The following is a 22,913-nucleotide window of genomic DNA, read 5'->3' on the forward strand; positions in this document are numbered from 1 at the left end:
TCTCCCTGTAAAAGTGTTTTCTCTGCCCCATATCCTACACGTCTTTGACCCCAGCTTCAAAACAGTCTCGAAAGGTCAACCTCTTTAGACAACAATACTTCCTTTCTTCTATGACTGAGTTAGTCTAGAAACTAAACCATCTCTACTTTGTTAGTAAACAAACCTCAACAGATGCCCAATTACTTAGAGATGCTTTCAAAACTTCCTTCACTGCACTGGGATTGTGCCCAGAGTAGAAATCAAATATTGTCTTGGCTACTGAAAGCAAAGTTAGAATACACCAGGAAATGAGGTTAGATGGGGGAGGGGGGAAGGAAGAAGAGGAAGAATGAGTAAATCACATTTTTTTCACGAACAGACAAATTAGGGGAGAGGGGATGGATCTGTGATTTCAGTAAAGGAATTCTCTCCACCCATGCAGGTTGGCACCTTCTCCCCCTCCCAACTTATAGACAGTCCGTTTAGGGGACTTAATTATCTGTCCAAGGACACACAGTATATTTTGAAGACAAGCTTTGTAGAATAGGGACCAGAACCCACATATTTAGTTCTTAGTCCAAGTCTGCGAGAGGCAGCTAGGTGGCACCATAGTGCATAGAATGCCATGAGTTCAAATCCAGCCTCAAAACACTTACTACCTGTCACTTCACCCTGTTTGCCTCAGTTTCCTCACCTGTACAATGAGCTGGAGAAGGAAATGGCAAACTTCTCCAGTATCTCTGCCAAGAAAACCCCAAATGGGGTCATAAAGAGTCAGACGACTGAAAAATGACTGAATGGGGCATAAATTTAAAAGTTTAAAGCCTGGCCCTTCTACCAGCTGCTTGGGTGACATGGAGTAAATCATTCAACCTCTGTGTACCTCAGTTTCCTCATGTGAGATCAAAGATTTCCAAGCTCCCTCACAACTCTAAATCTTATGATCCCAGGATATTGTTAAAAGCCTAAAAGTTTACATGTACTCAAATAGTCACTAAATGAATGAAATCTGTTTACCAAGGGTGTTTGCCAGTGCCATGGAAGAAAGGAAGTGTGTCACAATGGAATGAGCGATAGAGTTAGAGTCAAGGACCTGCGGTTCCAATGTGTTTCTTCATCTATAAAACGACATGGATTACGGGGCTTTTATGGTCTATTCCAGCCCAATGGCTGCCATCTCATAAGACCTTGCCATCTCTCCTGATGTAACATTCTTCACACCAAAGCTCAGACCTTGGGGGAAACTTAACCTTCTCAGCTCTGGAATTCCCATGCTGGTGACTGGCCTATCCTGATTGGTGAATGTGTCATGTAGACCATTATATGCATCATGTATCATATCTTCAAAACCACGTCACTACTGTATCCCTAGTACTTAGCACACTTTGTACATAGTAACTGATATATAAATGCTCATTCATTCATTATCTTCCCAGTCATGCTTCATCTTCTACCCAAGGTCACCTTTTTGCTATCTCCTCCCTCTCCCCCCCAGACCTCACCATCTAAATCTGCTCTTCAGCTCCAGAACAGAAGTCAGATCAACATTGCTGCTGCTACTGAAAAAGGCTGTTGATCAATCCCCCTCTGGCTCTACTCCCCATCCCCACAAACTTCCCAACAAAGCTCCCCTCCTAAGTCACCCTGGGAGATGTTGTCTCCTCCCAATTTTGCCCTTGTATCCTCAGGGCCTAGCATAGTGCCTAGCCCATAGCAAGTACTTAAATACTTTTGATCAATGTTGGATGAGAAGGGGCATGACCATGGGCTGACTAGAAGCAGCCTCGTCCTGTAGGGAGCATTAGAGACAACAGAGAGCAGATCCTGGTGGTGCTCTGGTACTTCCAGAGTGTGAAAAGGACAAGACAAAGCCCTCTGGCAAATCTTTGAATCACTCCTCTGTGAAGATTGACAGTTAACTAACATGCGGACAGGGGTGGCACAAAAAAGAGAAAGAAGAAAGGGCTTCCATATCTTAACACGTGAAATAATGCAATCAGGGAAACATGCCTAATTAGTTACATTTATAGAATTCAACTTAAAAAACAAACAAACAAAAAACTGTAAGCAGAGACAAGTCATATTAGATGTTCCAGTCCCTACAAATATAACAAAGGAATCCAAACCAAGGGAATAGCAATAAAGGGTGCTTCTCATGGTACAGTAGCTGAATGGATTAGGGGCTGTTAATTATCCTAGTTAGAAGAATTCAGGATTTTAGAGACATGCTTACATCTTCTTACTTATTTTGGCGTAACAGATGCCAAGGCTAACCTTAGAGGCAGAAAGACTTGGGTTCAAATCCTGCCTCTGAAACAAGAAGGCTGTGTATGCCAGCTGGGCAAGTCAAAAAACTCGTTGGCCCCAGACAATCTTGTAAGACAGCAAGCTGCAAAGAGCTGATGGAGCCTGAATACAGATCAAAGCATACTTCTTACTTTCTTTATTTTTCTTGGATTTTTATTTTGGTCTATGTTTCCTTTCACAACATGACTGATACGGAAATGTTTTGCATGACTACACATGTATAATCTTTATTGAATGGCTTGCCTTTTCAATGAGGAGGGTGGGAGAGAATTTGAAACTCAAAATTTAAAAAATGAATGTTGAAAATTGTTCTTCCATGTAATTGAGGGAAAATAAAATATTAAATAAAAAAAGACAGTAAGCTACAGAGAGCTGATGAGCTGCATAATAGTTGGCTGATGTTTTTTTCCTCCCATTTAATCATACACCGTTGTAGGAATTTTTCCAACTAAGAGTTCCTTGTAGAGATCACAGGCCTGGACCAAACACAACCCCCAAACTCCAGCATATCATCTAAAGTCATTGTTGCAATTCAGCCTAATCTCTGGCTACTCCGTTCTGGGCCTGGCTTACTATTCTGCCCAATTACTAAAGCTAAATAACTGAACCCCTTCAACCAGGTTGCTCATGAGGCCTGGATCCAGGGTTTTTTATCCCTCAAGAAGTCTGATGGTTTTGTTCATTCTCCTCCATTTGTTCAAAGTTGACTTAACCCTTAGCAACCATTTCATTTAGTCACAAGGAGAGCTCAGTGAGAGGGCAGGGACAGAGCAGTTATCAATCATTAGCAATGCTGGGGAAAGAATTCAAAAGCAAATACTTTCCTTCCAGTGGGTCACCATCTGCATGCATATGTAGGAAGGCATGTGACCGTTACCTAAAAGTGCCGTGCTGTCCATAAGCATCCTCCCTTTGTCCGCATACTCATCCTTGTAGACATCACCAACCAGCAGCAGTTTGATGGCTTCTTGCTTCACTCCATCAAAGAAATTGGACTGGATGGTTCTAGACACAGACCGGGCCCCATCTTTGAGTTTCCCGACCTGCAACAAACAAGGGCCTTGAGGAGGTATGCAACACATTCCCAGCAGGCTTTGCACTCATTAAAAGCATGGTCCTGCTGAACTCTGAGACCACTTCTTACCTTGGCCTTTCCTTCCAGTGCCCGGCTGCCCGTAAAGACTTTGCTCAGGTTGTGACCGTTAAGAGACCACATGACTTTGTATGACTCCACAAAGCGTTCAGTGACTGGCTTTGAATTCAGTCCCAAGCTCTCCAGTTGTAAGTGAAGAACCTTAATGAGAAATGAATAAAAGGAGAGTGAGAGACTCCATTCAGCAAATATTCAGTACGTGCCTATTATATGCAGAGCATTGATGTTAGGAGATACACACACTTTAGACAAGAAATGGTGCTTTCATTCTAGTTGGATAATGCATGTATACAGATAACTCGTGTGTGGGGTTGTTGTGGTTTGTCCTTCTTTCTTGAAGAGGACCATGACACCAGGGAGATGACAACATGACTTGCAACTGAATTTGATTTGAGTGAGGGAGGGCTGTGCAAAGTCACTAGCCTCACAGGAAGGAAGAACAAAAGAGGGATTCATGAAGGGGATCAAAAGAACCTGTTGGTTATAGAAGGTCTGAGCAGAAAGGTCATTACTTCCAGGAGGGATCAGGGAGGCTTCATAGAGAAGGTAGCATGAGTTGAACGTTGAAGTATAGGTAGCTAGATGGTACAGTGGACAGAATGTCAGGCCTGGAGTCAGGAAGACCTGAGTTCAAATCCAGGCTCAGACACTTACTAGCTTAGCTGTGTGAGTAAGTCACTTAACCGTTTGCCTCAGTTCCTCTTCTGTAAAATGAGCTGGAGAAGGAAATGGCAAAGTGCTCCAGTATCTTTGCCAAGAAAACCCCAAATGCAGTCACAGAGAGTCAGAGACTCAACAACAACAAGAAGGAATTCCATAGGTGGGAAAGGTTAGGGTTAGGCATCAAAGGTGTGGAGGCAGGCAAGCATAAAGTGTATTTGTGAGACAGAATGGTTGGGTCTGGTCTGGTCAGAACACAAAGTACATGGAAGGGAGTAGCATGAGACAAGGCTAGAAAGTAGGCTGGTGCCAAAGTGGGGAGACTCTCACATATCAGGTGATTTTGACATTTATTTGATAGGTAATAGGAAACCACTGATGATGCTTGAGCAAAAGTTTGACATGACCCGAACTATTCATGGAGAAGGTGAGACTGGCAATGATATGAAAGAGAGGAGACAGGAAAGAACAGTTACAAGGCTGCTGAAACAGTTTGGCTGGGTGGGAACCCTAGAAATTGAGAAGGGCAGTAGATGTAAGAGAAATTTAGTAAGTGAAATCAACAGGACTTGGTAAATAAGGCAGGTGAGGGAAAAGAAAGGCAAAAGTAAATGCCAAACATGGAAGATGAGTAAACGGCATTGCTATAAACAGCAAGTTTAGTCAGAAAAGGAGAATGGGTTTAAAGGAAAAAACCAACTCTATTCTTGACAGTTTGACCAAGGTCACGTTGATGTGGGCGGAAGGAAATGGGCAGAAGATTCCAGGATATTTGGTCAGCTTAGGCAGACACATTTCTTCTGCTTTATAGAATTTAGGAAAATAATATCCTAACTGGAGTCACCAGTTCTCAAGTCCATTTGAAAGTGACTGCGAGTGAGAGGTGCTGGGCTCAAAGTGTAGAGTAAGACATTTTCAGGGAAAGCTCATGTAGGAATTGGTTTTGTTTGCTTATGCATGTGGTATGATACATCTGTTTTGTGTTTCTTTTTTCTTTCTCCTCGACTTGGCGGGAAGGGGCAAGTGGGACAGAGAAAGAAAAGCCAAAAAAAAGGAAAGAAAGGGTCAGTGAAATGCTTTGCTTTTTTTTTTATGCATAGAAAAGAACTGCAAAAAAAAAAGCCCCCAAAAAATCATGGATGAGCAGGGTAGCCGTGAAAGATACATGCTGAATTCAGTATATATTTTGAGACAAAAGCAAGCTATACATAATAGAGATTAATTTACAAACCTCTTTTTTCTGTTCTACTAAGATGTATGGAAATTCCCTTTTTATCTGATTTGTTCAGAAGGAAGAAGGAAAGGAAGGAAGGAAGGAAGAACGAAAAAGAAAAAAAGAGGAAAAAAAGGAAGGAAGAAGAAAGAGACCGATAGATAAGAGACACAACAATAAAACCCCAGACTGACATATGGATATGACTCCAATTCACAGACGACACAGACGTTGCTCTCTCTAAATATCATTAGTCCCCCCTGGCCACTTACCCCATATCCCACCCCTTGAAGTTAGCCAAAGAACCAGATAAATCGACTTATCTTTACTCTGGTCCCAAAGAGCCCAGCAATGGTTGCCTTTTGGCTAGAAGCAAAAAACAGACACAGAAAGCACAAGATCTTGTAACAATAGGGGACTGACCTCAAGAGCTATAAAGCACTGTACAGTGTTTGTTCGATCCAAGCAGTCCAGACAATTCATTCGCAAGGTACCTTTTTGGAAACTTTGAACAAATGATGGGGAGAAAAAAGCCACGGTGGTTACAAAGTTCAGTTTATAGCAGCAGCACATTTAGGGAAGTGTCTTAAGTCTGAATGGGGAAAAGAAAAGCCAATCCCCTGCAGCCCCATCATCCCAAACCAGACCCTTGGAAAGCGTTCTGGTAAGGCCTACTGATAGGCTTGAGTAATAGCTAAGGCGTATTAGTCAATAACTTGCTCAGTTCTACAGAACCAGTCAAAACTTGGGGTTTCTGGAGAGGAGGATTTTCATTACTTACTGAACACAACAGTGCTGGATTCAGCCCTGTGCTTTAATCTAATGAACTCCAATTGCTAAACCTGTTCTGCCAAATGTTAGAATTGGGGTCAGACAATCTGTGATTCAACACATGCAAATCAAAATTACACATCTATCACAAAGCTGGCCTTATGCTATTGTATCTAGTGTGTTACAGACTTTTAAAAACCCCCACAAAGCTGTATGTGGTAGAATTTCATAGTTTTATGTATAATCCTCTTTTTCTGTTCTTCTTCATATATGGTTATGTTCCTGTTCATTATATGTCAAAATTCATAATTTTAAAATAGATATGTATTTTTATGTATTATATGTACCTTATATACACGATATATTTTATATATAGCATATGTGCATATACAAATATATATTTACATACATGTGTTTTTTTAAAGTCATGCAGAGGCTAAAATAGAAAACTGGAAAATGTGCTCGTGGTACCACCCCAAATTGTAGGCAATACAATTGGTATGGAGAAGAAAACCATTTTGAAAGCAAACGAGCCAGAAAACCCCAAATGGCCTTGCTACACAGTGAACAGAATGTCAATACTCTCTAGCTATAAATCTACTTCCCAGACTATAAAAATGAAGCAAACATTGGGACACTCACCGTGGACTCACATTCTCGCCCTTGGCGAAAACATCAAACTCATCCCAGTGCAACTTTAATTGGGGCCTCAACAGATTCTCCAATTTCTCTATCTTCCCTCCTTTGGCAAACTGATGGAAGTCAAAATTTATCATAGGTGTGTCTCCAACATGGAAAGAGGCCCAAAGTAACTTCTGAGGAAGGGAAGGGGGGTGAGAGGGGAGAAGAAAAAATAGAGATGACGGCATATTTCCATTTACTGCTCAGGGTTTTCATCTGGCTAATCACGTTAATTGGTTACATTAGGTTAGTCTTAAAGCTCATGATGGATAAAGTAGTTTATCAGTCCAGCTCTTGAAAAGGAAGTACAGAAGGAAAATATCAAAGAAAAAGACAACAGCACAGGAAAAGCACACTTCCTGAAAGAGGGCAAAAGGATCATTTAAAGCAAGGAAGAGGCAAAGCCAGATGTGACACTCGCCCCTCCCTCGGCCACCATCTGCAGCCCACAGGCAGTAACAAACATCACATTCTCTCCCGGATCTCTATGGCAATACATAAAGCAAGCGAGAAAGGAAGCTACTGCTCCAGTCTTCAAATAGCACAAGGGCTGCAGGCCCACCAAGTATGAAGGTGCGTGGCAGTTCTATTCGTAACAGCCGTTTCCTTGGGAACCATTCACATCTTGACTTAAGGAGGAAGTGTGATGAACATCTCTGTACATTGGGGAGCTGCAAGTCCTAGTGTTACCCTCTGGGCAGTGCCAGGTGGCAGTCACACAATGACAACCCAAGAGGGATGGTCCAGTGGGGGCCCAACAGGAAGAGGTGAGATACGTGGGACAGCAGCGCAGGTGGTGATGGCAGCAGGTCAGGTCCTAGTCATGGACCATGAGTCCTAATGTTCTTCATACACCATCTCCCTTCCCTAGCTCAGCTCCCGCCATCCACACTGACTCATAGCAAATGGATAGACTATGCTAAGCAGCCACAGACCCAGGATGACAAGAAGCTCGTGTATGATCCCATGGCCACTGGGGCCTTCTTCTAGACATTGTGTGTCTCCATGACAGGCTGATATTTTAGCATTTGGCCAGTCAAGGAACTATAGAAAGTCAGAGCTGAAAGTACCTTGGAGAATTACTGATTCAATCTTTCATTTTACAGATGAAGAAAATGAGGCTTGGAGAGAGGCAAACTGTCTGAGCTAAGGGGGCCACACCTAATTATTAGCAAAGAGGAGACAAGAACCCAGGTCTCCTGACCCCCAGACTAGTGTGCTTGGCGCAGCATTGTGTCAGCACCTTCACTATCTGATATCAGACCCTCTACAACATTTCTACCTCCCTCTCACTCACCTTTACTAAAAGAAAGGTTGCTATCTGAAGAGGGCTGGTATCTGGATATCCCTGGATGTGAGGAATATTTATACCAGCTGATAAATGCTGTGGGTCAAAAATACCACCACTTTCCATGTGGGAGGAAAAGAAAAAAAGAGTTGGGCTTTTTTTCTTCTTCTTCTATAAAAGAAGTATTGCCAATAAAAAAAGGAAGAGGAAAAAAAATAGTTCATTTGTTGCCGTTAGCAACAAACCAGACAGGAAAAGCAGGTCTGGCCAAAAACAATTGGCCACCAGAAAGTCTCTACGCCACAGAATTCACAGAACGTTAAAGCCGGATGAGATCTCAGACATCACTTAATCCACCCCCCTCAGGTGGAGAAACTGAGGCTCAAAGGCATTAAGGAATTTGCCTCGGTCATACAGCTAGTAAACTTGAACTTGGGTTGCCCCACTCCCAGGCTAGTGCTAGTAATACAGCCAGCAGTCGGGTGTGGAGTTTGCAAACAAACTGGGGTGAACATTCAGCCTGAACTCTGCTCCTGCTCCCCAGATGTCATGATGCTTGTGGTTTCCTTAGCCTCTATCTTTCTTCTGCTCCCTAAGAGAGATTTATTGTCTATCTTTTCACTGAGAAAAGCTTTCTGCTCCAGTCAACAGTGATTTGTCTTTGGTTTAAAATAAGCCCTGAATTTTTCTTCTCTAGGGAAGAAGAAATACCTACAAGCAGCAGTTGAGGAAGCTGTGTGGTACACTGAAAAGGGCACATTGAAGTTAAAGAATCTGGGTTCAGGTCCTAGCCTGGCTACTTGCTACCTGTGACAGCCTTAGTTTCTTCACCTGTAAAATGAAGTGGAGGAATTAGACTAATATGAGGGTCCCTACTGACTCTTAAATCCCATGATTCTATAACTGGTTGGGAGAGTTATGGGGCAGTTAACAGAAGGTCACACAGTAACTAGCAACCTTTAGGCACTGCTTTTCCTCCATGGGCCACAACAGCCTTTTGAGGATCTAAGGGGCAGAAGGTCTTGATCTTCATCTTATGCCAACAGAAAATGGGGGTGTCAGGAGGAGGGAACTCATCTGTCATGGTCTTGTAATGCAGCTTATCCAAGGCTACCTCCTCTTGTCTGTCCTGAAAATGAAGCATGAGCAGCCCAAGATAGGTTTGCACGAGGGAAGCACCACCACTCAAGGGACTGGTGACAGAAAGATGTTTGTTAGGAGCGGTGTAAGTGTGAAAGGTTTTAGAGCTGCAGAGAGAGCCACAGGTGAGTAAGTCATTTAACTCTGCCGCAGAGCCAAGCCAAGATGGACTGCCTCAAAGACAGTAACTGTCAAGTGACGAGGCTGTGCTGGGCTGGCCCGGGAGATGAAAGGAAAGCAGTCACACTTTGGAAGATGGGACATAAGCCGCCTGACAGAAGGAAAGGAACAGTTAGGCATTCCCCAACAAGGATCCGAGACACTGGAAGAGGCCAACGTGCAGAGTGACATCTTCCTTTTCCCTCCTGTCTCTTGGGATTTTCATTTTGGAAAATGACCCTGTGAGAAAGCAGTGGGAAGGACACTGTCACCTCTAGCTGGGTGACCCAGCTAAAGGTAAAGTTGGAGACAGGGAAAGGCTCTCTGGAGACATCAGTTCAGAAAATTTAGTTTAAATACATGAGTTGACTGAAGAGAGAACTATTAAGAAAATATATATCAGTGTATATCATAAGCTGCTTTGGGTCCCATCTATAGAAGCAAAAAATCAGCTCAGGTTTCACTAAGCCTCTGGAAAAAAATTAAAGCTCGAAATTAGAGAGCCATTTATCATATTCTAGAAAAATACACATTGTGGACAACTCACAAAACAAAGTCATTTCCACTCTGAGTTGGGGATGGTTTCATTTTTGTCTCTGCATCCTTAGCCCATCTTCACATGGCACAGTGCTTGGCAGCTTAATAAATGCTTGATAAAGGAATAGTTAGATAAGGGTTACTTCTTTCCAGACTCATGGGAGAGACATAAAATCCAAGGGATAAAACCACCTACCTTGTTGGAAGTCTGGTTCCCACTGTCTGAACTGGAGGGGTGCCTGCCAAATCCCTTTCCCTGGTCCACCCACCCACTGGAGCCCCACAGTATGGAGGAGCAGAAGGGGAGGCCTTGAGAAGCCAGCAGCTGAGCAAAAGGTTTACCTTGAAGGCTCTGTTGAGCACCTCCTCTCCTCCTCTGCTTCCCAACAGGTTAACGATCACTTGCTTTCCATACTGCTCTTTCAGAAGCATCATATGCCTGTAAGAGCAGTAGCAGCAGCAGCATGATGATGCCATTTAACCAATGAAACGAGACTGACTGCCCTGGTGGGGCACTGCTTTCCTATGGTTGCAGAGCAAGAGTGTTCCAGGACAGTGGACATTACCCAAGCCCCAAGATGGGAAGAGAGGTTTTAATGAGGGCAAGCAGGCTCCTCAAAGCAACTCTCTGTGTTTTGGGGTTCCATTTCACTCTCAGATACAATACATATGCCATATTTGAGGAAGTGTACCAAAAATAATTTTTAAAAAATATTACCTTGACCAAGTCACCACATGGTGTGGCAATTGGTGGGTGATTAGGCTTGATATTAGTGGAGGGTTTTTTTTATTGGTGCTACTAATTTACTATATTTTTTTCAAGAGAAGTGGGAGTAGCTGCCTTGAATCTTAATGACTAGGCATCCATAAAGGCCAAGCTCATGCTTCCATTCCCCATTCCTGGTGTTATGAACACAAAATTAGATCAGCATTGAAATCTTTTCAAATTGAAGTCCTATCACTTAGTCCTGCCTGACATCTACATTCTTCTGAATTTAGAAAATGGAGAGGAAAAAAAAGGCTATAATCCCTAATTTTAATGAGTTTGATTCTGCTTCAGATTCACCACATCCAAGGAAGAGAGGGAGCACAGTGTAGAGAATGGGTTTTTAACCTGGGGTCTGAAGACCCCTTATGGAGTCTTTGGATAGATTTTTGAGGGTTGGTGAATTGTGGATTAGAAAAAAAAATTATAGCTCTATTTTCACTAACCTCTAACTAAAATTTTGCATTTCCTTCTGTGATGAATGCAGGCAAAACCCATTATTTTGAGAAGGAGTCCACAGGCTACAGCAGACTGCTTACAAGGCCCATAACACAAAAGAGGTGAAGAATCCCTGGTAAAGTGGATAGAGAGCTGATCTCAAAGCCAGGCAGAGCTGGGTTCAAATTCTGCCTCTGATCCATCCTGTGACCCCAGGGCCAATCACCTAACCTCTCCTCTCAGGGCCTAGAGAAGGACAAGCTACATTGGTTTAGATAATCTCCTTACCTGGGAGTTCCTTATACCACAGGAGTTCCCTATATCAATGGATTCACCAGTCCAGGACCCTATCCCTATAACCTAGAAGAATACTGAATTTAGCCCAAAAAAGGTACCAGTGAAACTTCCAACCAGACAATGAAAATGGAGCCAGCTACTAAGGTATTAAACACAACTATCTGTCCTTTACCATTGGCTTTCTTTTGTGAAAAATAACAATTGAAATGTTAATAACAATGTCAAGAACATTTTTATACCCATAGGAAAAAAATAAATGCTTCCTTTATTCTGGAGCACTTAAAAGGGTACAAATGACTGCAGAGCATGTCATAGTTAAATAGACCTTTCCTCTTTCTTTCCTTCCTTCTTCCCTCCCTCCCTTCTTTCCTCCCTTTCTTTCTCTCCCTCTCTTCTTTCTTCCCTTCTTCCTTTCCTTCCTTCCACCCTCCCTCTCTTTCTTCCTTTCTTTCCTTTCTTCCTCTCTCCCTCTCTTCCTTTCTTTCTTCCTTCTTTCCTTCCTTTGTCTCTCTCTTCTTTCCTCCCTTCTTCCTTTCTTTCCTTCCACCCTCCCTCTCTCCCTATCCTCCTTTCTCTTTTTCTTCTTTCCTTCCTCCCTTCTTCCTTTCCTTCCTTCCTTTTTTGTCTATTTAATAGGATCAATAAGTCAAAAGTTTTTATCACCTGGTCAGCTCTCCATTCATTTCTGACTCTAGGGTTCAAAGCACAGAGAGGTCTAAGATTCCAAGCCCTAAGTCAATGACAATGTATGGCACTGGAAAACAACATTGGTGTTCAGATGTTTTTTCCTTTGGGGGGATGGTGGATGACATTGTGTGTGTAACTTGGTTACATAAAGTTGTTTAGTGGACTTGGAGATTTTAGAGAACACTTCTCAGTCATATTTCTGTTCTGTGCACTAGGGCATAATTAGCAAGATCAATAGCTAAATACATATTCGAGTACCCAGACCTAAACGACATCAATGCAATGGCTTTCAAAGCATTTACACATATAAACACCTCTTCTGATGCTCATGGCAACCATTTGAGGCAGCCAAGGCAGATGATCTTTTCCTCATCTGACAGATGAAAAAACCCAGGCTCTGAGAGATTAAGGGATTTGCATATGGTCACAGAGCTAATAAGGTACAGCCTGGGAACTTGAAAGCATACAGTCTGACTCTTATGCATTATCCTTCCTACTAGTTAACGCTTGCTGCCTTCCAACTGAGGAGCTACAATTAAAGGGATAAAATGAGTTAAACAGAATAAAGGTTAAAAATGTGAAATAACAAGGTTTAGCCCTTTCATAAGCAAACTGTAGTAACAACCTTTCCCCCTCCACCAAAAAAAAAAAAAATCTAAACAGAGTTCAGTAACACTGGTGGTCTTGCCTTACCAAAACATTCTCCCACCCCCCACTCCCACTACTCCTTTTAAATATTTTTCGGGCAGTGTGGGCCTATTCTTATAGCTTCAATATGCTGGCAAGAATCAAATATCAACATACACAGAACACACAAAAAAACAAGAGTTTGATTGTATGAACTTCAAAAGAGATTTTTCAAAACCACTCTCCAAATCAGCACAGATTTTTAACAATTCTGTTCTCAGCACAAAAAACATCAAAAGACAGAAAAATCAACAGATCCTGGTCACGCCACACCAAAGAGCAGATCGGGGACATCTTGTCACAATATGCTTAGGGAAGGCCTGTGCCACCATTCCAAATGAAAGATGAAGACATAAGGAACTACACTACTCCTGCAGAAATGTAAGAGAATATCACAGATTTAGAGTTAGAAGGGACCATGGAGGGGACTGGGTCAAACCTTCTCATTTTACTGAGAAGGAAACTGAGATCCAGAAAGGCCAAGTGACTTTCCTAAAGTCACAAAGGTAATGAGTGCCTGCAGTGGGATTTGAGCCCACCCAGGTATTCGTAACTCATTGCTGTTCATTGCTGATAGTGCTGTGAGAGTGCTGATATTTTCTTAGCTCTCTTCAAAAATTTGTTTAACAGTTTAAATGAAACCTGCGCTGATCTGTTACCAGTGGGATCAACTAATTCCTCATTACTCCACTTTAAAATGTTCATTTCAAATGAGGAATACCTCAATACAGTAAGGATTTAAATGTATAGTGCTATAAATTGCTTCCATAAAGAAAGTGACAATCTTACATTTCATACCCTAAAAGGAAAAAAAGACATTTAGAAAACTCTTCATATAAGCCACACTTCCAATAGCAACTGCTAACAAATAAATAAAATCACGAATGAGAGAAGTTTGATTACCATTCCCAAGTATACCCATGAATGTCAGTGGCAAAAGAAAGACTGTTGTTCATTCTTGCTGAAGTCCCAGCAAGTACCATGAACTAGAGAATTTAAAAGGTCACAAAAAGGTATCGAAAATATAAAATGCTGATCCTTAAGCAGGCTTGGTGAAATAGGCCTCTACTCAGTACGTGCCACAAGGTCTTACACAGAGGAGGCTCTAAATGTGTGTTGTGTGTTAGATATTTCACCCCATAGCTAGCTCTAAAACTCCATTTCCTTAAAGCATAACTCCTATAATTTAGATTGTCTTTTTTCAGTGCATATGGGTGAGACTTTACCCATTAGAAAGTACATGCTAGTATTTGCAAAGTACTACTTTATCATTATCATTTGCCTTCTTGGGCAATCCTTCGGCAAATAAAACAGTCATTTTGCGAAAAATGAAAATTGAGTCACAAAATAACAAACTTCTCAAAGTGTCCCTCTGACTCAGTGACAAATCCTGATTCAGGGTGTACAGTCTAATGTTGTGTTCACTGAGTCATTGTCTTTCTGAAAGAAGAGGATTAGTGACTGATTTTGCTAAAATACAATGTTTAAAAAAAAAAATCCTACCTGTCAAAAGCAGGGGCATTTGCTTCTAGACCTCGGTTAAGTTTCAGATGATGAGAGCCAACCTAAAAGAGAAAAAAGGCAAACATGAGTCCCAAAGACAATATTTTCTTTGCCAGCCTTCCTTCTGGGTGCCAATTAAATATTCTATAAAATTCAAGTCCGGGAAGCTACAGCACTTCTTCCTATGTCCGTCTGCCAAAGATATGAATTTAGCAGCTCCCCTAGATGACCCTGGTAGGTGGAGGAGGGTGGAGAGTGTTTGACTCATTCTATGGACATAGTACCCTAAGTATCAAAGGTGCTTGAAACTCAAGTCCTGGTGTCCAATTTGCTATAGCTGTATCATCACACACAAAGAGCCCATTTGCATAAAATGTATGGTGTAAAAGGCAAGGATAATCAAATAAGAAAAGTTGCATTTGCAAAATTTACAGTTTCCAACCATATTATCTCTTCCTTAGGGGCAAAACAAAAATGCCTGGACAATAATCTTAAAGCCAGGTCTCCAAATGTGTGAATTTCCAGTCCATTATTAAAGAGAAACTGTGGTCAAGGTATTCACTTGAAACCAATGCTAAGCAATCTTGCCTAGGGAAAGACAAATTGTTTACAGAGGTTGGTTACCCCACTTTTGTTCTAATAAGGATGGCCAATCTTCCCTGGAAGTTCTAATTAGCATAATGTATTCAATCAATTACTGAGTACCCACAGTATGAAAGGCATAGAGTTGGGGGATGCAAAGCTATTCCTTGCCATGGAGAAATTTGTAAGAGTTTATAATTTAGTAGAAATGCATCAATAACTATAATAAAAGATAGAATGTAAAGGTTCAGTAAGAATGTAAATTCCTTGAGGGTAAGGCTCTTTTTATTTTTCTTTGTATCCCTGGTGCTAGCACAGAGTCAGTGCTCAATAAATGACTTCTGACTGACTGCTTGAAAAGATACTATGAAAATCCAGAGGGGATAAAGAGGACTTCTAGTGTAGGTAGGTAGGTGGTGATTTGAGGGATTATCCCAAGTAGAGGGGACAGCATGAGTAAAAGCATGGAATAAGGAAAACTCAAGGTGGTGGTTTGGGGGAGAGGATGGGGTGTGGACCGTAAAGTAATCTGGTTTGTCAGGAGCAAAGAACAGTCAGGAAGGAAGGCTGGAAAGGCAGATTAGGGACCAAATCACAGAAGGTTTCAGGACAGGCCAAGTCATTCAGACATTATTTAATCTTTGTAGCTAAGAACTGAAGATTTTGAACAGAAGGGGGTGATATGATGAGGGCTGACTTTAGAAGGATTAATTTGAAAGTTTAAGCATAAATGGGAGGAGAGACTAGAGGTAGGGAAGACCATTTTTGAGTTTACTACAGCAGTCCAGGTAAGAGGTACTTGGTAATGATGGCAGCAGGAAACAAGTGGAAGGAACAGATGAAAAAAAAAATCATGTGCCCATCAATTGGGAAGTGACTAAGCAAAATTATGGTCTATGAATGTGATGGAATACTATTGCGCCACAAGAAATGCGGAATCAATCAATAAACATTTTTAAGTGTTTACTAGATGCCAATGGCCATGCTAAGCACTGGGGACACAAGAAGAGGCAAAATACAGTCTTTGCCCTCAAAGACCTTACAATCTAAAGGGGATGGTTTCAGAGAAGCCTGGGAAGACTTGTATGAACAGATGCATACTGAAGTGAGCAGGACCAGGAGAGCAAGTTACACAATAATGACGACCCTGTAAAAGACAAAGAACTCTGGAAGAAACTGGATCAACCATGATCAGTGATCTGATCAGTCATTAGGCACAGGACTCAGCTCCTGACAGAGAGATGACAGACTCAAGGCACACAATGAGACATATATCTTTGGAGGGAGGTGATTCAGGGGTTTTGTTTCTGTTTTTCCAATGGTGAGGGAGGGAGAGAAAATGGATTTCTCTTAAATTTTTAAAAATTGATTTAGGGGCAGAAAGGGGGGCATAGTGAATAGAGGACTGTATGACTCTAGGCAAGTCATTTAACCCAGGGTCCCTCAAAGATAATTGATAGATATTGTAGAGATAGAATTTTATAAGGCTTAGTAATAAACTGGATGAGGAAAGTGAAGGAAAGGAAGAAGTCAAGGAGGACATTAAGGGTTCAAGCTTGCTGTGAACAGAGAGTGAATAGAAATGATAATTTTTTATCCCTGACTTTGTCTAAAAGAATCCTTACCAAAACCAAACCCCAAACCTGCATGATAGAGCTGTCTCCTCCATGTTTTTGGAAAACACCAAGCTAGAAAATTATTTTCTGAACAATAGATTTAGAAACTATTAAAGGAAGTTCTACATGTTCCCTGTTCACAAAGGCCCCATAAGTCACCATTCCCAGAATGCCACCGAGTACAAAGATAGATGGTGGCTATGGAAACTGGCCTGTGAACAGAGATATTTCTGGGCCAAAGGTGAGAAGTTGAATAAGGCCTAGGCCAAATTATCTAATTGCCTGTAACTATCATGTTTTTGTTTTCTGAATACCAACAATACCTGACTGAGGAAATGAACTAATGGTTATCACCAAATTCAAGTATTTAATTTCAAAGTCTTTTATGGTTAATGTAGAAAAGAGAAATCCTGTTCCATTATGCAATCCAAGTAGTTGCTTCATGTCTCTAGAGCTTAGTTAGTGTAAGAAATCTCACCAGTGTATTGGGCCAAAGCTTTCTCATTCCTTTCCTTCCCCCTTCCCCCCACCTTAGAGGAATACTGCAAGATATCACATTCACAGAGACTCAAAGAAAAGAGCTGGACATTTCACGTTAGTCTGTCCAATCTCTAGTTCTCTCCTAGGATAGAAGATTAGAAGCAGCTTTTCTGCCTGGCTCTTTAAAATTTTTAGAGTTTTTCTCTGGGGACATAGTGAAAAAATGAGTCTTTAAAAACTAATCAGGTTTCAGGGACTGGGATGGGTATCTAAGTAGTGATATGACAGGATATGTATATAGATATACAGATATACACACACACATACACTATATGTAGAAAGATTGCTTTCACTATATATCACACACAGATATATCTAGATCTAGAACTGTGAATTTCATTGTTATATTTCTTTTTTTCCTGAATTATAACAGCTCTTAAACTCTCAGTAATGAACACCATGGATGTAAACTTGTCATTATCTTTATCCAATCTGCAGGCAACAACTGTACTTGGAGTCCTGTTATTACAATCACATACAGTACCAAGCATTGTACCAAATATTGTGGGAAGATGCTAAACAAGTAAATAAACAAGCATTTATTAAGTGTCAGATATTATGCTAAGTGCCAGGGATACAAAGAAAGGCAAAACAAACAAACAAACAAAAAACTCCACCAAACCCAAAACAAAACAAAAAAGCCAGTCCCTGCTCTCAAGGAGCTCAGGGTCTAATGGGGGATACAACATGAAAACAACCATGTACCAACCACACATACAGGGCAAATTGTAGATAACCTCAAGGGAAAGCACTATTAAGGAACAAAAAAGCCTTCTTTCAGAAGGTAAGACTTTAGCTGAGACACGAAGGAAGCCAGGATAGCTAAGAGATGGAGACGAGAAGGGAGAGTTCCAAGAATGGGGGACTGTAGTCAGGAGATGGAATGTTATGCATGAGGAACAGCAGAGGCCGGTGTCACTGGATCAAGGAGTGTATGGAGATGAATAAGGTGTAACAAGACTGAAAAGGGAGGAGGCGCCAGGCTGACAGGGGCTCTGAACACCAAAAAAGAATTTCACATTTGATCTTGGAGGCCGCTGGAGTTTGTTTTGAATAGGTGGGTGACACATGGTCAGGGCTGAGTGGAAGATGTCTGCCTTTACATGCTTTGCATGCTTTCCCCACCTCTACCCTGAAAGTGAACTCAGGAAGGGTAGTCTCCAAGCACAGCCACACTGACGCAGTCAACAGCAGACGTTATCACTCAAGGCTCTAACAAGAAAGATGAACACCACCAGGGAACAGAAGTGAGAAAAAACAAAAAAAAGTGGCCGATCTAAATGTGTTTGCCTTCCCCTGTATCCCAAACAAAGGGCCAGAAGATTATAAACCAAAGCTGGACAACACTTCAGAGGCCAACTGGCTCATTTTACTGATGAAGAAACTGAGATTAAGTGATTTGCCCAAGACAAAAAAGGTAGTAAGCACCAGAGACAGAATTTGAACCCAGATCCTCTGATTCCACAGCCATTGTAGAGTTTTTCTGCTCTACCATATTGCCTGACTGCTGAGAAAGCAGTAGAAAAAGTAAATCCTGAGATCAAACTAATACTCTCTCAGATGCCTTGGACAAGGCAAAGCTTGGGAAAGCAGAATGACTTAATCTTATAGTATCCAAGAAGCTGAGATAAGTTTGAATCCTGGCAGGAGAAAGAAGCTCCTATATCCCTGAACCAGATGGCCTCAGATTACTTTCACCTGTGTGCCTAAGGTTCGAGGGACTGGAGTCAAGGCATTATTGGGCCTAGAGGAAGCAGGAACCACAGGGAAATGGAAACCTCAAGACCTCCAGTGAAACAGAAGACAACTCAGACTTGTATAATACATTTTAGTTTATAAAAAGTGTTTTTACATCTATAATCTCAGGCTCTCATTCGGTAGTCAGTCCCATCTCTCTGGCTCCCAGTCTGTCTTTTCTTATGCACTCACCTGTGAGTCCAGCCCCAGCCCCTGGCTGCCCCATTTCAACACAGAGAATGAACTCTCTGTGCCCTCAAGTCACCGTTCCTTAAGGTCCCTGCTGTCACCTCACTCCATATCATGTGACTTCAAGCCCGGGGCTTCAACGTGCATCCTGGAATCAAGTTACTGTTGGCACGCACCTAAGGGAATAGTGACTGTTGCTTCTTTTTTAGTTTTCTTCTTTCTCTCTAGTCCCTTCCCTCCCACCCCCTACTCTCCTTTCTCTTGAGTCAGTTTTATACTTGGGCTATTACTCATTTCTCAAGCCCTGAAGAAATTACTTCAGCAAGATGTTCGGTCTCTAAAGCTCCCAACAAACACATTGGTGTGTTAGGCAAAGTGGATTCTCACACACAAACTCCCAGGCACATCAAAGATCTTTTGGTACTGTTGGCATGACATCATAGGATCATAAACTTAGAGCAGACATAGACTTTATAGATCATTTTACATTTACATTTTACTTCTCATTTTACAGAGAAGTTTAATGACTTCCCAAGATAATACAATGAGTCAATTTCTGAGGCAGAATTTGAATTCAGGTCTTCCACATCCAATCCTCTCTATCAGGGTCAGCAAACAGTGGCCTGTGGGCCAGATCTGGCCCACTGCCCATTTTTGTACAGCCCCTCCAGCTAAGAATGGTTTTTACCTTGATAAATACAACAACACAGCCCATGCAATAGTGGTTTGGCGACCTGTCCAAAGTCACAGAGGGAATAGATGGCAAGGCTGGCATTTGAACTCAGATCCCTTGGCTCCATATCCAGTCCTTTTTTTCATGGCACTTCACTGCCTCTAGTTCTATTTCTCAATTCTTTTCTCTTACTAGCCTTATCTCTCTTTTGGTGCTCCTAAACTCTCCAGCTATTTCCAACAGTACTTTCCCATTTTGCCATCATAATGGATAAGTTTGGGAGAAAGGGATGTGGAAAGACATGTAAAACCAAATATGCCTCAATCTCTGAAGTTGTGTTTGATAGAGATGTCACTGTATTTAAGTGTCATTTCTATTCTTGCTTGTCACTTTAAGTGAAACATCTTTAACTACGGGTGCCAAATCTTTTTAATTTCAAATTACTTCAGCCCAATGGTTCTCAAAGTATGGTCTAGGGACCCCTGGAGGTCATCAAGACACTTTTGGGGAGTCTGTGGTTGAAACCATTTTCATAATAACAGTAAGATGTTTTAATTTCTAATATGGTAGATATAACCCGTGTGAACAAGAGCTCTTTTAGGTCCTGAATAATTTTTAAGAGTGTGAAGGGGTCCTGGGGCCAAAAATTTGAGAATACCTAGGCTAATGCTATACAGTCAGGGGAATTAAAAAAATGTATACCAATATGAAGGAATAAAATGTAGGCAACAAAAGGAGGCAGTGATGATGATATAATCACCCACACCCACCATGTTTAATCTATATTTAATTTGCTCCAAGCCCTGTTTTCATCTGAACTTGTGACACATATACTTAGTCACCGATAGGGCTTCTACTGACAAGAAAGGTAATGATTTCTTTGACTAGCCTATAAACAGCAACATAAAATATACAAAAGCAAGTAACCCAAACCAAGACAGAGATGGATTTTTGAAAGTAAAACTCTTCTGAGGCTATTTATAACCCAAAAAATCCATTAACATGTACATAGTTTTCCCTCTAGCTTTCATGGTTCAGATGCAGTTATTAAAAGTCCATGGCTACTAAACAAGGATGACATAAGCATAGTTTTAAAACAATGCTTTAAAAGTACAACTTCTAAGGCAGAATACATAGAAACACACCTACTTGCAATGGCAAGCCTAAGGATGTTTCTCCAAGATACGTCTCCTCACAGACTCAGAAACTGCAAGCTAAGTTCCAAAGGAAAGATCCAACACTTGGTTTCTCATCACCTAATCTGAGGGAAGGGTTTGTCCATTACAGAATGAAAAAGTCAAAACTGACTTTCAGGCCTAAAATTTCAGGTGGCCACAGTCAAAGAACAACTCATCATCCTACAAATATGTGTCATTTAGGAATTAGAACTAGGTAGGGTGTCTTCTTTCTTTTAAGTTTTACTGATGCCTTTGGTTTTTGCAGCACGTCATTACCAGATAGATCTCCTCCCTCCTAGATTCCTCCCACAAGGGAGCACCCTGCCACAACAAGGAAGAACAGTTGAACAAAACCAAGTGATGCAGCTACCACAGAAAACAGGATGGTTCATAACCTCTCCAAGAAAAGGAAGACAACACATTTTCATTTCTTCTTCTATTTTTTCCAAGGCCGAGGCTGGCCATCACAATGACATAGCACATGAGAAAAAGGACTTTTTATTACTTCTAAAGTAAAACTTATTCATTGGGTGTATATTATTTCAACCTTCTACAGCAAGCCTTTTCTGATCTCCCTTAATTTTGGTGCCTTCTCTCTATAGATTATTCCCTATTTATCCTGTATATGGCTTATTTATACACAGCTGTTTACAGGATGTCTCTATTAGATGGTGAGCACCCCAAAGTCAAGGACTGTCTTTTACCTTTCTTTGTAACTCCAGTGCTTAGCATAGTGCTTGGCACATAATAAGGTAATTGACAAAATGGGGGGAAGTGTCCCCATGGGCTTCGGTGTCTAGTCCATAGTAAGCTCTTAATAAATGCTAGTCAATTTAGGACCAGCCCCCAAGAAGCTTAATCTTGACAAGTAAATTCTTACCTGGTGGGCCCTTCTATTTTGATTGCATTACCAAAAAAGGATAGACCAGATTCAGATGGGTCTGAATATCAATGAGGTAGATCCAATGAGGTCTTTCACAGTATAATATCCCCATGCCCAAAATGGAGAGACATGGGCATATTTGCACAAGGCCAAGCATGGTTTGATGATGGAGGGAGGCCTCCAGGGACATGCAGGAGGAATTGCTTAACATTTTTTATCAATTATTTGAAGACAGATGGTATTTTTAATCAAACAAATTGATGACACTAAGATGGGAAAGATAGCTAAGAAATTGCATTACAGAATCAGGATCCAGAAAAATGTCAACAGAATAGAATGATGAGCTAAACAAACCAAATACAATGAAATCTTTACTGATTTCACTTGTTTTTTTAAAGGAAAATGAGTCTCCCTATCTCACCTAGCATGAAATGCAGTGGCCATTCATAAGCCCATACCTACTGCTGAATGGCACAGAAGCTTTGACATGCTCCATTTCTGAGCCAACTTGCCCCTCCTTAGGCAGCCTGGTGGTTCCTTGACCTTGGAGGCTCACCATATCAGTTCCTGACTTTGTATTAATTATCCAATCAGCTCTAGCCCTATTACAATTCAGAATTCTAGCACTCAAGTGACTCACCAGCCTCAGCTTCCCCTATAGTAGGGATTACAGGCTAGTGATTTCACTATTTCAAAGATCTGAGATGGATATATTCCCTTTACCTATGCAGATGACAACATTTTTGCACCTTAGAAGATAATCAGCTACCGCAAAAAAAAAAAAAAGTATATTACCTGTTGACCAACCTTCCAGAAATGAGGGTCCCTGAATTTAGAGAGGGTCCTTGGATCACTAAGCCTGATCTCAAAGCCTTCTCTCAACTGCTAGAGCTTATACTCCACTGGCCTGGCTGCCAAGAACCCATGGCCATCTTCAGGCCATGACAAAGAATGGCCTTTTAGTAGAGGAAGGTGAAACACAATAGGGATAAATATTAAGTTTATCCCTATTAAATGTTGAAGTGAGAGGCAGCATAACATCAGGAAGGCTTGGGTTCAAACCAGGACTTTGAGAAATCCTGGGTGTTGCTCTGGGCAAGTTGCTTAGCATCTCAGGACCCCAGAAAACTCTCCAAGACAGCAAGCTGCTCATCTGTATTGGTAAACTGAATTTCCAGACTAGACATTTCTGATATAAATGAAATCACACATCCACTCCCCATAACAAATGTTAAGTATTACACTTCCA

At 41.4% G+C, this 22,913-nt stretch overlaps 1 protein-coding gene across 2 annotated transcripts in view; it reads right to left on the minus strand.

Annotated features, from left to right (window-relative positions):
* The window catches only part of SYNJ2 (synaptojanin 2), a 136,813-nt gene that overhangs the window by 40,909 nt on the left and 72,991 nt on the right, over positions 1-22,913 (minus strand). For both annotated transcript variants that reach the window (XM_036767099.1, XM_036767098.1), the window contains exons 6-11: positions 14,267-14,328; positions 10,231-10,327; positions 6,726-6,898; positions 5,736-5,817; positions 3,431-3,580; positions 3,164-3,329 (exon numbers count right to left, since the gene is read on the minus strand). In XM_036767099.1, the coding sequence (XP_036622994.1) occupies positions 3,164-3,329; positions 3,431-3,580; positions 5,736-5,817; positions 6,726-6,898; positions 10,231-10,327; positions 14,267-14,328 (730 nt within the window). The remainder of the gene's footprint in view (positions 1-3,163; positions 3,330-3,430; positions 3,581-5,735; positions 5,818-6,725; positions 6,899-10,230; positions 10,328-14,266; positions 14,329-22,913) is intronic.

The sequence above is a fragment of the Trichosurus vulpecula genome, chromosome 7, assembly GCF_011100635.1.
Source record: "Trichosurus vulpecula isolate mTriVul1 chromosome 7, mTriVul1.pri, whole genome shotgun sequence".
Classification (NCBI taxonomy): domain Eukaryota; kingdom Metazoa; phylum Chordata; class Mammalia; order Diprotodontia; family Phalangeridae; genus Trichosurus; species Trichosurus vulpecula.